The sequence below is a fragment of the Leucoraja erinacea genome, chromosome 1 (genome assembly GCF_028641065.1).
Source record: "Leucoraja erinacea ecotype New England chromosome 1, Leri_hhj_1, whole genome shotgun sequence".
Taxonomy (NCBI): domain Eukaryota; kingdom Metazoa; phylum Chordata; class Chondrichthyes; order Rajiformes; family Rajidae; genus Leucoraja; species Leucoraja erinaceus.
Window position 1 is genome coordinate 63,305,905 of NC_073377.1, and position 14,619 is coordinate 63,320,523.

Below are 14,619 nucleotides of genomic sequence, written 5' to 3' on the forward strand. Positions count from 1 at the left end.
GCTGTCTGTCATTGTAGTTTGGAGAAGTGCAGAGACTAGGTTTCACCTTCACCACAATCGCATCACGAACACCTGACAAACTGACACATTTAATTAGAATTTGCTTTGTCGCTTGTACTTTTCCACTTGTAAACCACCAGATAAAGAAAATTATGTTGGTATTTCTGAAATTCCCAAAGATGGCCAAGTGTTGATGATATCACATCACTGTAAAATTATACAGTATCCACCAAATATACATCATTTTCAAAATATCAATCGCCTCAAAATATTAAAAGGCTTCAACATATTTATTCTGAATCAAAATGATGTGGCATCTTTAGCCTTGTGTGCGAGTATCCTTGGCTATTTAGGCACTGGTGTTTCAGAAACAATTTAAGTGTAAAAGTCTGGGAAGTCATTCTTTTAAGTATGTACACAAGCTCCATTTTGATTCAGAGTAAGTATATTAAAGCTGTTTAATATTTTTACGTGATGGATATTTTGAAAATGATGTGTATTTTGTGGATGCTGTATCATTTTACAGTGATGTGTGTACTCGCAGTAGATTTTTATTCAAGCCTTCTTCCTGAAACAATTTGCTTGTATTTTCTGCTTCGCCCACTGCACAACCCAAAGGAAGTACACCTATATAGGTCTCTTAGTCATTCTGAGTTTCATCACCTTAAGCCTTGTAATAAAAACTTCAACCAGCCATGCATTTTGGAACAAAAAAGGAAGCAGTTTCATTCTTTCTTGGGTTAAATTAAGACAAAGTTCTGCCTAGCGTTTTTATGTGCAGTGTGGTAGCAATGTGTCTGGGGACTCAAATTGCTGAAAAACTTCTTATCTCTTCTTCCAATGTTTTCCTGCTTCTCCCTTGAAGTCATTAGTTGGCAAGTCAGGAGTCAGAACGGGGCCAAATTTGATTACCCGAATCTCTGATCTGAAAGCTTAGAAGCTTTAGTTCTGCCTGCTCCATTCAATGGTCTAGGGACTGAGATCAGCTCGCTTTGGACCAGGCATCAAATGGTTTACACCTTGGTTTACACCATTTACATTAAATGATTTACGGGATAAATTTTGCTACATCAATGGTTATTGTTGTGACAAGTTGCTAGTTTACATTGCAAGTAGCTTGAGAAGAAAGCATCAGTTTCCATGTTCATTTTAACTTCTATCCACTTTTGAACCACATGCTTGATATAACATACTTCGTAGCTTTGAGCTGCTGTCTGATTTGTGCTGACCAGTACACCTAGATGTTAACAAATGTTGACATGAGGAACTGCAGACACTGGTTTACAAAAAAAGACACAAAGTGCTGAAGTAATCCAGCAGGTCAGGCAACATATTTGGAAGATATGTACAGCTGGCATTTAGGGTCGGGACCCTTCAGATTTAATAGTGATGGGGGGAAGGACACTGAGAAAGGAGGTGGGAGCAGGACGAGCACTGGCGAGTGACAGGGGGGGATGCTGGCGAGGGCGAGTTTTATTGGTTTTCTTTACATCTCTGCCCTTTCACCGCCCCATTTACCAATTTAAAAACCTCCTGTATCCACCTATCACTTGCCAATTTTTGTCCCGTTCCCACCTCTCTGCCAGCTTGCCCCTCTCCCCCCTCCCCCACTACAATCATTCTGAAGATGGGGCCTGACCTGAAACATCGCTTGTCCATGTCTTCCAGAGACGCCGTTGTCCCGCTGAGTTACTCCTGCAATTGCGTCTTTGTTAACAAATGCCAGTAGACCTGAAACTAATTCATTGTACATGAGACATTTTGGAAAAAATGCAAGCAAAATGCTGCAGCTTTCTCGTGTTGCCGAACTTTAACTAGGTCAAGTCTGAAAAGCGGTCGTTGCCTTTCTAACCAGTGTGCTTTGCCCTGCAGATGTGCCGAAGGATCAACGTCTCCAAGCAATCCAGGCAGGCATCCTGCTGCTGCCCGATGAGAATCGGGAGGCTCTGCAGACGCTCCTCTACTTCCTCAGCGATGTCGCCGCCATGGTGGAAGAAAACCAGATGACACCGACAAACCTCGCTGTGTGCTTGGCCCCGTCTCTCTTCCATCTTAACACTCTCAAGCGGGAAAACTCCTCCCCCAGGTACTGGTTCATAAGGGATAGGAGCAGAATTATGCCATTCAGCCCATCAGGTCTACTCTGCCATTCTATCATGGCTGATCTATCTCTCCCTCCTAATTCCATTCTCCTGCCTTTTCCCCATAACCTCTGACACCCTGTACTAATCAAGTCTTGTCTATCTCTGCCTCAATATCCACTGACGTCCTCCACAGCCCCCTGCGGCAATGAATTCCACAGATTCACCACCCTCTAACAAGACAAATTCCTCCTCGTCTCTTTCCTAAAAGATCGTCCTTTAATTCTGAGACTATGACCTCTGGTCTAGGATTTAAGAGAGAGTTAGATAGAGCTCTAGGGGCTAGTGGAGTCGATGGATATGGGGAGAACACAGGCACGGGTTATTGATAGGCGACGATCAGCCATGATCACAATGAATGGTGGTACTGGCTCGAAGGACCGAATGGCCTCCTCCTGCACCTATTTTCTATGTTCATCCTAGACCCTCCCACTAGTGGAAACATCCTCTCCACATTCACTCTATCCAAGCCTTTCATTATTCTGTATGTTTCATGAGGTCGCCCCTCATTGATGGGGATACATTGTATTTGTCTTTAATATTACTAGTGCGGTATATTTTAAGTATAATATATTGTATACTTCAATGTAATACAATTAATTAAAGAACACCATCGGCACACTTTGATAGCAGGTTGAGCTGCAGCCTCGTAGCGCTGGAGATCCAGGTTCAATCCTAACCTTGGGTGCTGTCTGTGTGGAGTTTGCACGTGACAGCGTAGTTTCCTCCGGGTGCTCCGGTTTCCTCCCGCATCCCAAAGGCGTGCGGATTTGTAGGTTTACGCCAACCATCGATCGCCCTTTCACACTCGTTCTATGTTACCTCACTTTTGCATCCACTCTCTGCACACCAGGGCCAATTTACATAGGCCAATTAACCTGCAACCCCCGCACATCTTTGGGATGGGGGAGGAAACTGGCGCACCCGGAGGAAATCCATGCAATTACAGGGAGAACGAGCAAACTCCACTGGCCTCTAGAGATGAAGTCTGACTTGCTGAGTTACTCCTGCACTTTGTATTCCCTTATGCGCAAGAAAGTTAGGAATCGTTGCAAAAAGGCCTGCAGGGGCCAACCAGCTGTCACATTATCTTCAGCAGAACTGTTGAAAACTCGGATTACCAGCACGACTGGAGAAATTCGCCCCTTTTTCATTTATACAAACAACAGGAAACTGTTGTCAAGACTCCCAAACTAAAACAGTGCAGATATGGAAGTGCCTCCTTTATGATGTCCTTCCTAATTATTTGTTGTGTGGAGCCTATTGTGTAAATTTGTCATCCATCAGTGAGTGAAACTGATAAGGGACTGTTCCAAAATGTCAGTTTAAGCACCAGCCACACACTCCAACGCCGGCTCCGAGACTCTAATTAAAACAAGAGCTTGACCTTGGTATACAGTCCACCAACCAATTTAAATTGAGACAAGTCCCACTGTCTCAGGATGACTGTGAAAACAGACAAATTGCTACAGGGTAACTGGAGTGAAAGAATTTTTACTCCCTTGCGAGTAAATGTGTGCCATAAATCAAGTGCCCTGATCATTGATCCTTGTGCAAGTTTACAAGGTTTGATGCTGTTTAATGATCCCTTTTGTCCAGCTCAACAAATACCTGTGCTGGCACCTAGGTGTCTGTGCTTTTGTTCACAGCTCGTCACATATTAATGAGGTTCTTGTTCATTCCCTTTTAACCTAGAGTGATCCAACGGAAACAAAGCTTGGGCAAACCTGACCAGAAGGACCTGAATGAAAACTTGGCTGCTACCCAGGGTCTGGCCCACATGATCGCTGAATGCAAAAAGCTCTTCAAGGTTTGCTGTGTTTGTGTTTCTTCATTTTTATCCCAGACCTAGTGGTACTTGGCAGGCTTGAAACACAAGAGACTTCAGATTCTGAAACCACCCCCTCCCCTGGTACTTTCCCTTGCAACCACAGAAAATGCTACACTTGTCACTTTACCTCCCCTCTTGACTCCATCCAAGGACCCAAGCAGTCTTTCCAGGTGAGGGAGAGGTTCACCTGCACCTCCTCCAACCTCGTCTATTGCATCCGCTGCTTTAGGTGCCAGCTGCTCTACATCGGTGAGACCATGCGTAGGCTTGGCGATCGCTTCGCCCAACACCTCCGCTTGGTTCTCATTAACCAACCTGATCACCCAGTGGCTCAGCACTTTAACACCCCCTCCCATTCTCAATCCGACCTTTATGTCCTGGGCCTCCTCCATGGCCAGAGTGAGGCCCACCGCAAATTGGAGGAGCAGCACCTCATATTTCACTTGGGCAGTTTACAATGGACATTGACTTCTTCAATTTCAGGTAGTCCTTGCTTTCTCCCTCCTTCCCCTCCCCTTCCCAGCCCTCCCACAGCCCACTGTCTCCGCATCTTCCTTTCTTCCCCGCACCCCCTCCCCCCTCACACCAGTCTGAAGAAGGGTCTCGACCCGAAACGTCACCTATTCCTTCTGTCCATAGATGCTGCGTCACCCGCTGAGTTTCTCCAGCATTTTTGTCTACCTTCAATTTTTCCAGCATCTGCAGTTCTTTCTTAAACACAAACTTGAAGATGCCACATTTAATTTCCTCGTCTAAATCGCACTGTGGATGGATCGATTGTAATCATGTAGTATTGTCTTTCCAGTGACTGGTTAGCACATTAAATGTTTTCACTGTAATTCGGTACATGTGACAATAAAATAAACCCAGACTTGAGCAAAATACAAAATGCTGGAGAAATGCATCGGGCCAGACAGCATCTGTGGAGAGAAATGGAGAACGACATTTCAGACTGATGATGGGTTCCGACCCAAAATGTTGTCCATCCTTTTACTTCTACAGATGCTGCTTGGTTTGCTCAGCTCCTCCAGCAGTTTGTTTTTTGCTCAATTTTGAAATTCAGCCTTGGATCAATTCTGAAGGAGGATCCTGACCCGAAATATCACCTATCCATATTCTCCAGAGATGCTGCCTAACCTGCTCAGTTACTCCAGCACCTTGTCTTTTTTTTTTTTTGTAAATCAGCATCTGCAATTCCATGTATCTACTTGCATTGGTCCTATCAGATCTAATGTCTAAAGTAAAGTTGAAAGTCTAAAGATACAATATTATTGTAGCAGTACTGTCTTCAGTGGTGTGGACCTTCAGAAATCTGAAATCCAACACCACTATAGGCAATGAACTAAGTCTGGAAACAGATGGTGCACGAAGAGGAGATGTTATAGTACTTCAGGTTTGACTGAACGGATTCAAACCAATTTTACAGATTTCCAACAACTTCCAGATTTTTTTCCATTCCGGAGACGCAAGGAACTGCAGATGCTGGCAAATCTTGAATCTTGAGCAAAATGCAGTGTTGGGAAGGAACTCAGCAGGTCAGGCAGTATCTATAGAAGGAATGGGCAGGTGACATTTCTGGTCGGGACTCTTCTTCAGGCTGAGTAGGAGGGAGAAAGCTGGAAAAGAGAGGTATAATAATCACTGCAATATTTTATTCACTAGATTCCAGAGGAAATGATGAGCCAATGTCGTAACTCTTACATGGAGCAGGATTTGCAACCAATCAGTTTGGAGCAACTGGGCCTAAGCAACAATGGTGAATCATCGGACTACCGGGCTCATCTGCAGAATTACATCCACACTCTACTGAAGGAGGCCAAGGACAAGTTTAAAGGCTGGGTCAATTGTTCGACATCAGAGTCAGCAGAGCTAGCCTACAAAAAGGTACTTCCCACTGTTTAAAGTTAAATGCAGCAGTGGATCTATGCAGTTTAGTTTAGAGATTCAGCGATTCCCGCATGCTAACACTATCCTACACACACTAGGAACTATTTACACATACACCAAGCCAATTAGCCTACGTACCTGTACATCTTTGGAGTGCGGGAGGAAACCAATGATCTCGTAGAAAACCCACGTGGTCACAGGGTGAATGTGTAAACTCCGTACAGACAGTACCTGTAGTCGGGATCGAACCCGGGTCTCCAGTGCTGCAAGCGCTGCAAGGCAGCAACTCTACCGCTGCACCACTCTGCTGATGTGCTCTGAGTTTGCAAATGCAGGGAATGTCACAATTCATTCAACAAAATAAGGTGGTGAGATAGCAAACAATCGTTCAATGATTGCTGGCACTCGATTTGGCACATCCATCTTGGAATGGAAAGTGGGTCCATAATTTCATATGGAAAAATCCCAATGCTCCCACTAGGATTGTCCCTGCAAGTGCCTTTGAGGGATACTGATCCCTTCTGACAATTGCAGAGTCAATTCGCTCATGATCGGTGGGTTTAAAGTACCATTCAGGACCCATCTTGGTCCCTGCCTCCTACAGGCCACAGAAATGTAGACAGTTGTTTTCCTTAGTTTCAACCTTCCCACCTAATGCAATGGTCCAGTCAGCCCTACGTGGCAGAGCCTAGACAATTAATTCCACAATTATTTTCTTGCACCAGTGAGGCCAAACCAAGGCTGGTGTGTTTATGTTTCTTAATATCTCCACCATTACCTTGAGGTACCCAATAACGTGTCCCAGAACAGGACCACCAATTAACAGCATTGGCCCCATCCCCTTGTAACTGGCAGATGTCTGGGTCGGATGGATACTCTTGGAAGAGGCCAAGACCTGGCATAAACTATTAGATACATTTCCACCAGCCCACGTCCTCCTACTTTCAATGCTGAGATCTATATTCTGCACGCTGTATCTTTCCCTTTGCTCTACCTATTGTGCTTGAGTTTGACCTGATTGTATTAATGTATAGTATTATCTGATTTGATTGGGTACCATGCAAAACAAAGCTTTTCATTGTACCTCGCTGAACATTACAATACCAAACCTAATCCTAGGGTTTTTGAACTTGGTCTCCATTTGAATTTTGGGAAGGAATGTTTAGCAGCCGTGTATATCTAAGCATCTTGTAAACAACTGTCATATTGCACCCTAGCAGTAAAGAGTCAAAAGATTTCAATGTAACTTTCTGTGCCCAGGTTTGCGACGGCCCACCTCTAAAACTGTGGAAGACTTCTATTGAGGTTCCTGTTGCCCCAGAAGATGTTCTCTGGCGGATACTGCGAGACCGTCACCTCTGGGATGATGACCTCCTTAGCTCAAAGGTCATTGAAAGTTTGAACAGTCATACGGACATCTATCACTACGTGCAGAGCAGCATGGCCCCACATCCAACCAGAGATTACGTACTTATAAGGTAAACATTTTCATCGTCCTCTAGATATCATCTGCAGGGAATAAAGTGACATTAGATAACCTAGCATAATCCTCACTGGCAGCGCTGTTTAAAATGCTTCTCCCTTGCGTAACAGGAAACTTTGATCCCTGATGAATCTGAGATAGCTGGCAGCTGTGGCTCGGTTTTAGACAGTAAATGGTCTGCTACAATTGGACTTTCTCTCCATGTTCCCTAATCCAGGGTAAAAAAAGGGCAGATGAAACTATCTAGATAAACTGCTGTCCTGAACACGTTCAAATAACCTCCCTGGGCTCGCATGGAAAAATGTGACTCCCTGGTGTGCTGTTGAATGACTGTGCAGGAAGGAACTGCAGATGCTGGTTTCAACCAAAGATACCCACAAAATGCTAGAGTAACTCAGAAGGACAGGCAGCATCTCTGGAGAGTGACGTTTAAGGGCGAGACCCTTCTTCAGACAGGGTCTTCAGTCTGAAGAAGGATCTCAACCTGAAACGTCGCCCATTCCTTCTCTCCAGAGATGCCGCCTGTCCCGCTGAGTTGCTCCAACATTTTGTGTCCATCTTTGGGCTGGAGAGTGAGACTGGTCTTGCAGGAGGGAAAAGAGCTTGTAGAATAACAACTCTCTTAATTTTTGGTTCGTATTTCTCTTGTTTATATAGTTGTTGAAGAATCTGCATTTAGACTTGTTCAATTTCTTTGCAGGACCTGGAAAACTAACTTGCCCAAGGGCAGCTGTGCGTTGGTGGCCACCTCGGTGGAGCATAGTGGGACACCAGTAGTTGGAGGAGTCCGAGCAAATGCTCTCACCGCACGATACCTAATCGAGCCCTGCGGGTCAGGGAAGTCCAAGCTCACCTACTTGTGCAGGATAGACACAAGGTATGTATCAGAGTTATATCTTGTAATAGCGAGACACCAATGTGAAATGCAAACATTAGAAACATAGAAAATAGGTGCAGGAGTAGGCCATTCGGCCCTTCGAACCTGCACCGCCATTCAATATGATCATGGCTGATCATCCAACTCGGTATCCTGTACCTGCCTTCTCTCTATACCCCCTGATCCCTTTAGCCACAAGGGCCACATCTAACTCCCTCTTAAATATAGCCAATGAACTGGCCTCAACTACCTTCTGTGGCAGAGAATTCCGGAGATTCACCACTCTCTGCGTGAAAAATGTTTTTCTCATCTCAGTCCTAAAAGATTTCCTCCTTATCCTTAAACTGTGACCCCTTGTTCTGGACTTCCCCAACATCGGGAACAATCTTCCTGCATCTAGCCAGTCCAACCCCTTAAGAATTTTGTAAGTTTCTATAAGATCCCCTTCCAATCTTCTAAATTCTAGTGAGTACAAGCCGAGTCTATCCAGTCTTTCTACATATGAAAGTCCTGACATCCCAGGAATCAGTCTGGCGAACCTTCTCTGTACTCCCTCTATGGCAAGAATGTCCTTCCTCAGATTAGGAGACCAAAACTGTACGCAATACTCCAGGTGTGGTCTCACCAAGACCCTGTACAACTGCAGTAGAACCTCCCTGCTCCTATACTCTAATCCTTTTGCTATGAATGCTAACATACCTTTCACTTTCTTCACTGCCTGCTGCACCTACATGTCTATTTTCAATTACTGGTGTACCATGACACCAGGTCTCGTTGCATCTCCCCTTTTTCTGTCAGTCAAATGTGTGATTTCTATTTTTAAATCTGTGGCAAATATTAAAAAAAAATTCTTCCACATTTCAGGGGACGGATGCCAGAATGGTACAATAAAGTATTTGGACACTTGTGCGCGGCAGAAGTTGTTAGAATACGGGACTCTTTTCTTATTCACGGCTCCGGCAGTCAAGAAAACAAGCATTAGGAGACACCTTCCAACAAACTAGTCTGCTTAACTCTGAAGCACGATGCTTCAAAGAACAACTCTGCTTGTAAGGAAATTGTGGTGGACCTGCGTTACATGTCTATGAGAGGTCTGCTTGAATCGGGCCTTGAATTAATTATTTTATTTTTAATAAAATTCTTAATTTTGACTGTAGCGATATACTTTAAAAAGCTGCTTCATTCATGAGGGCTGTGATATAGGCCTTTACTGGAATACAGTTGGATTAATGGTCTTTAATTACAAATGAAGTGCAAGCATACATTGCATTTGCTTCTTCAGAGGCCACAATTGCTTCTGTGAAGCATCAAGCATTTTGTATAATATAAATCATGTCTATGTACAAGAATACCCTGGTGCGTTCATGTGATTTGCTTTTTTTTTGTATTACTATCCATAACTTAATAGTTTATGAACTATTGTGTTTTTTCAGAGTTTCTGATTTTTCTGTTGTGCTTGCTTTGTTCAGGTATTTAGTTAACATGGAAGCAAAGTGTGTTGCTAAGGAACTGAAATGTGGGAGATTGTGTAAAACGTGGTGTCTGGTACACTTCTTGCTTGGAACGCATTGGCATGCTAGAACGACACCCAACAATTGATCAGAGTCCAGTAGAAGTAAAAGTTTCAAGATAGTAACTTGTGTGAAAGACAATGGGGACCACTTCAGGGCCACTTCTCGCCATCTGAACTTGTGCTAGATGCATTCTACATTTCTGCATCTAGAAGTTCTGCCAACACAGCCCACCACCACAGCCTAAGATTTGCTCAGACCATGAGAGCAACCTTGATCCCTTTCAATATTGCTTGTCTGACACCAGCAATGTCTTAACGGTAGAAGTTATTTGGATGCACAATACTATATACTTCATACCACTCACTATTCCAGAGCCTTGTTTAGTCCATTTTTAAATGCGACAATGACTTTACACATACATAACCTCAGCCAGACTATTCTACATTTTCAGCAAACAGCATGCTGCTTATTTTATCCAAAGGGAACCTGACGTTCCAAAGTTGCTGTTGCTATGGAGTAATAGATGACACATCTTTTATAAACAATAATAGGGGAAAGGAATAGGAATTCAATAATAGAGAAGATTTTGAATCATTTCTGATTTTCTGGCGGAGTAGACTTGATGGGCCAAATGCCCTAATGCTGCTCCCATAACGTTTTATATTTTTGGGAACCCGTTGACTTTGTCTTTTCTGTGATATATTGTGGCAATGTTAGCCTTTTTGCATGTTGAGATGAAGTAAAGTTCTTGGGTTAGAAGCAGCTACTTTTGCTTCCCCTTCTGAAGCAGAAAATTGTTATATGTCAAATTGCCAGCGTTTCCAACATTTTAATGCACCAGCATCTGCTGAAAATCAACTCTGAACATAAAGGCTCGCCTTACCTTGACTTAGTGATAGCTTGCAGCAATTCCAGACATTGCACCCAAGCCCACTACATTTCCTGGGGTGAGGGGGAGAGCATTTACCTAGATAACGATCAGTTTCCTCGGGTGCAACATGAGCAGCACCTGTTACCGAGCCAAGATTGCGATTGGCAATTCTCTGCTCGTGGCTCCCAATGATATTCAGAAAAATATTTTTATTTAGACCAGAAATTATGAGATTGTTAGAATCCCATTGTGTTGAGATTTAAAAAAAAAACCCAAAAGTTCACAGAAGCTACAAATCTGGAAGAAAAAAAATGTTCAGGAACTCTCGTGCCTTCTGCTTTATCTCTGTTCTTTCTTTTCCTCCCCCATTTCTCTGCTTGTTTTATCTCTCAACTTTTTCCTGTTCTGATGAATGGTTATCACTCGAAACATTGTTTCTTTTTCTGCAGATGTTTTCCTGACTAGCTAAGTGTTTCCACTATTTATTATATAGAGCGCAAGGAACAGCGTGTCCACAAAGGTTACTGATTGTGGTAGAAGCCCGGCTAGTAACCCATCAGGGAGGAGAACTTGCAATTCCTAACTGCTGCAGTCCCAACGCTACAGGTTTGACTAAAATTGGCCAGCAGGTTTTAATTGGGAATTCAATCACCACCTTCTCAGGGTATCAGTAGTGGCAAATAATGCAGCCTTTCCTGAGAGCAAACAGATTGAAAGTTACTGCACTTATTTTTGGTTGTCCAAACCAAGATCCTGGTTAGGATCCACTCGACCAAATCTAAGAGGTCAAGCCAGTGTTTGGAAATCCCCACTTAACACAATGTCCTGGGAAAGACAAGTAAAAGCCCCACTATTCAAAGCAACCTCAGGAGAAGTTTAGGCAGAACTCTGCCACTGTTACTGTTGGAAGTGCTGTTAGAATGTTCTGGTTTTTCAGATCCCATACAGTAATACAAAATATTTTGCTGTTTTTTATGACATATGGCAGTCTGATCAATATGTTTTACTTGGAGGTTGGGACCAGAACTGTGGTGTTGTGCACACTATGTGTAAACTTTAAAGCTATTTCCAGGAATATGCAGACGTGGCGTCACATTTGTGTGGTGAGCCTCCAAATAAAGTTTCTGTCACATTTCGTTTATTTACTCTTCATCATATTTTTATAATAGAACCAACATTCTTCAAGGGTTTCCTATTCATGGTGTTGGATACTATTTGTAAAGGCAAGCAATGGAAGATCCCCCAACTTTATTAATGAGATAATTCAGACATACTAAACATAATTTTTAACCTTTTTAATGCTTTTATTTTTGTTTTAATCATTTCATCCTCACTTGACAATCATGAGAGTTTGATAACAACCATAGGGTGCTAGGTGCCAAGAGGTCCTCAAATAGAAAGTAGCCTTTCTTACAGGTTTTACTGTAACATTACTGTTTGTTTGAGGCTTTAAATGGAATGTAGTTAATACAATAAGCTGCCATTGGGGATTCAATGCCCCTTTGTTAATATGTGGGAGCTGGAGCCCTAAGTGAGCAGAATTTAAAAGAAGGATTTATCTAATATTGTTTAAAATATTTACCATTCAGTGTTATGTAAAGAGCATTTAGTGAAATTTGTGGCAATGAAAGCAAATTTTATTTGTAATTATATCAGTGTTGTCCCTTCATTTAAAAATGCTAGCTTGTCTTTCTGTCTGTTTTGTTACCAGAATTTTTGTTCTTTGTAGAATTTGATGTCACTGTATATACCATTGTATTATAAACACATACACAAGTCTAGCCGCATACTGCCAAATAGGGATAACGCATGTTATTAATTATTTAAATATTCATGTATTTATACCTCAATTATACTTTTTTGTACCTTTTTAAAATATTGTACATATTTTACACTCAATGCTAAGGCATAAAGAACCTAGAATGTGTTTATATCTTTGTATGTCTGTACAGTTATAACCATCAAGTGCACTATTAAATGTGTCAAATCAGATTAATTGGTCCTTCTTTTCAACTTTGTTTGCATGCTCTAGCGAGGTCTCAGAGCAACCACATCAGTAATGTTCTGGCATTTTAGGTAACTATGGTCAGTTTGGTCGATGCACCTTGACCTGTTCACTCGATTGGGCTTACACTTTTACTATTTTAATTAAAAAATCCAACCATGAAGTTTAGTTTCAAGACACAGCCTGGAAACAGACCCTTCTGCCACCATTCACCCTGACCACCGATCATTTGTTAACACTACATCTAAGTTATCCCATTTTAACATCCACTCCCTACACATGAGGTGATTTACAGAGGCCAATTAACTTCCAAACCCACACGTCTTTGGGATGTGGGAGGAAACCTGGGCACAGGGAGAAAACCCACACGGTCACAGGGCGAAATGTACCAAATGTCGGGATCAAACCCAAGTCTCTGGCACTGAGGCAGCAACTCTACCAGTTACGCCACTGTGGCAAGATCTGATTGCACCAATAATTGAGAGTAACTTTAAGGTGAAATTGTGAGTTTCATTCTGTGCCAGCCCTGCAGGACTCGATGATATCCAGCTAGCGGAGGAACGAGGCTTAATTGCTTGTAACAATAAGACGAGAACAATGACTACTTATTTTTCACTTGTACAGAGGACTGTTCAATTCTTCACGTGGGTTTGACGGAACTGTTGTGGCACAGAAGGGACCATTCTGAGCCTATACTTCATCCATCCATCCAGTCAGTCCTATCCCTTTGCTGCTCCCTGCAGCTTTGTTACCAGTACCCGCTTAGCAGATGGGGGACAATTGTTTACCATTCTCCGGATGTGCAGGCTTAAAGGCCTGTCCCACTTGCGTGTCCTTGGCACGCAAATTACGCTACCTCGTGATCGCGTTGAGCCGCGACGGTCCCGCGAAGGTCGCGCTTGACTTCATTCGACCGCACAGCCGTCTGGAGCGCGTGACGTCATTTGATGATGGACGCAAAATGCCGGAGTAACTCGGCGGGACTGGAAGCGTCTCTGGAGAGAAGGAATGGGTGATGTTTCGGGTTGAGACTGAAAGAAGGGTCTTGACCCGAAACATCGTCCATTCCTTCTCTCCAGAGATGCTGCCGGTCCCGCTGAGTAACTCCAGCATTTTGTGTCTATCTTCAATTTTCTTGGCCCATCTCTGGGAGTAGAAGTGGGGGCGGATCCGGTTCCGCAACGGCCGTGAGCCTCAGGCCGAGCTCGGCGATCGTTTGCCTGCTTCTGCTGCTGTTGGAGGTGAGACATTGCATCGCGCCAGGGTCTTGGGCCTGTCCCACTTTGGCCGTCAGTTACTGGACAGGTCGTTGGCGCGCGAAGATTTTGTCGCTACAAAAATTTCGGAGCCCCGCGCGATGTCGCGCACAACTCCATACCCCTCCATGTTTCTCAGTGGGACCGGCCCCACGCGGCCATGCGATGCCTGTGCGCCTCAACGAGATGATGAGGTCGCGTAATTTACATGCCAAGGACTCGTAAGTGGGACAGGCCCTTTACTGTTTCACCTGCAGCTCAACTCCGTCTTAAGGCTGGTTGCTCTAATAACCTGAACATAATACTGGTGGAGGAGAGGCGGGAGGGGGGTGGCTGGTGCAACCCTGAGTAGTATTAGCAAACCGTGAATGATCACTCAAAGTCGAGTAGAATTGACAATATGTGCAGGAATAGGCCATTCGGCCCTTTGAGCCAGCACCGCCATTCACTGTGATCATGGCTGATCATCCCCAATCAGTACCCCGTTCCTTCCTTCTCCCCATATCCCTTGACTCGACTATCTTTAAGAGCTCTATCTAACTCTCTCTTGAAAGCCTCCAGAGAATTGGCCTCCACTGCTCTCTGAGGCAGAGAATTCCACAGATTCACAACTCTCTGTGTGAAAAAGTGTTTCCTCATCTCCGTTCTAAATGGCCTACCCCTTATTCTTAAACTGTGGCCCCTGGTTCTGGACTCAGGCAATGTTCTCCAAGTGACCAGGTGGTGACCCTCGGTGAGGAGATTGCAGGGAGTG

The 14,619-nt window shown here is 43.8% G+C and overlaps 1 protein-coding gene across 3 annotated transcripts in view; it reads left to right on the forward strand.

The window, feature by feature from the left end:
• dlc1 (DLC1 Rho GTPase activating protein) overlaps positions 1-12,596 on the forward strand; it is a 423,144-nt gene extending 410,548 nt beyond the window's left edge. For all 3 annotated transcript variants that reach the window (XM_055635599.1, XM_055635607.1, XM_055635615.1), the window contains 6 exons: positions 1,873-2,086; positions 3,837-3,951; positions 5,635-5,856; positions 7,120-7,337; positions 8,043-8,219; positions 9,084-12,596. In XM_055635599.1, coding sequence (XP_055491574.1) covers positions 1,873-2,086; positions 3,837-3,951; positions 5,635-5,856; positions 7,120-7,337; positions 8,043-8,219; positions 9,084-9,201 — 1,064 coding nt within the window. In that variant the 3' untranslated portion in view covers positions 9,202-12,596. The remainder of the gene's footprint in view (positions 1-1,872; positions 2,087-3,836; positions 3,952-5,634; positions 5,857-7,119; positions 7,338-8,042; positions 8,220-9,083) is intronic.
• The last annotated feature ends 2,023 nt before the right edge of the window (positions 12,597-14,619 follow it).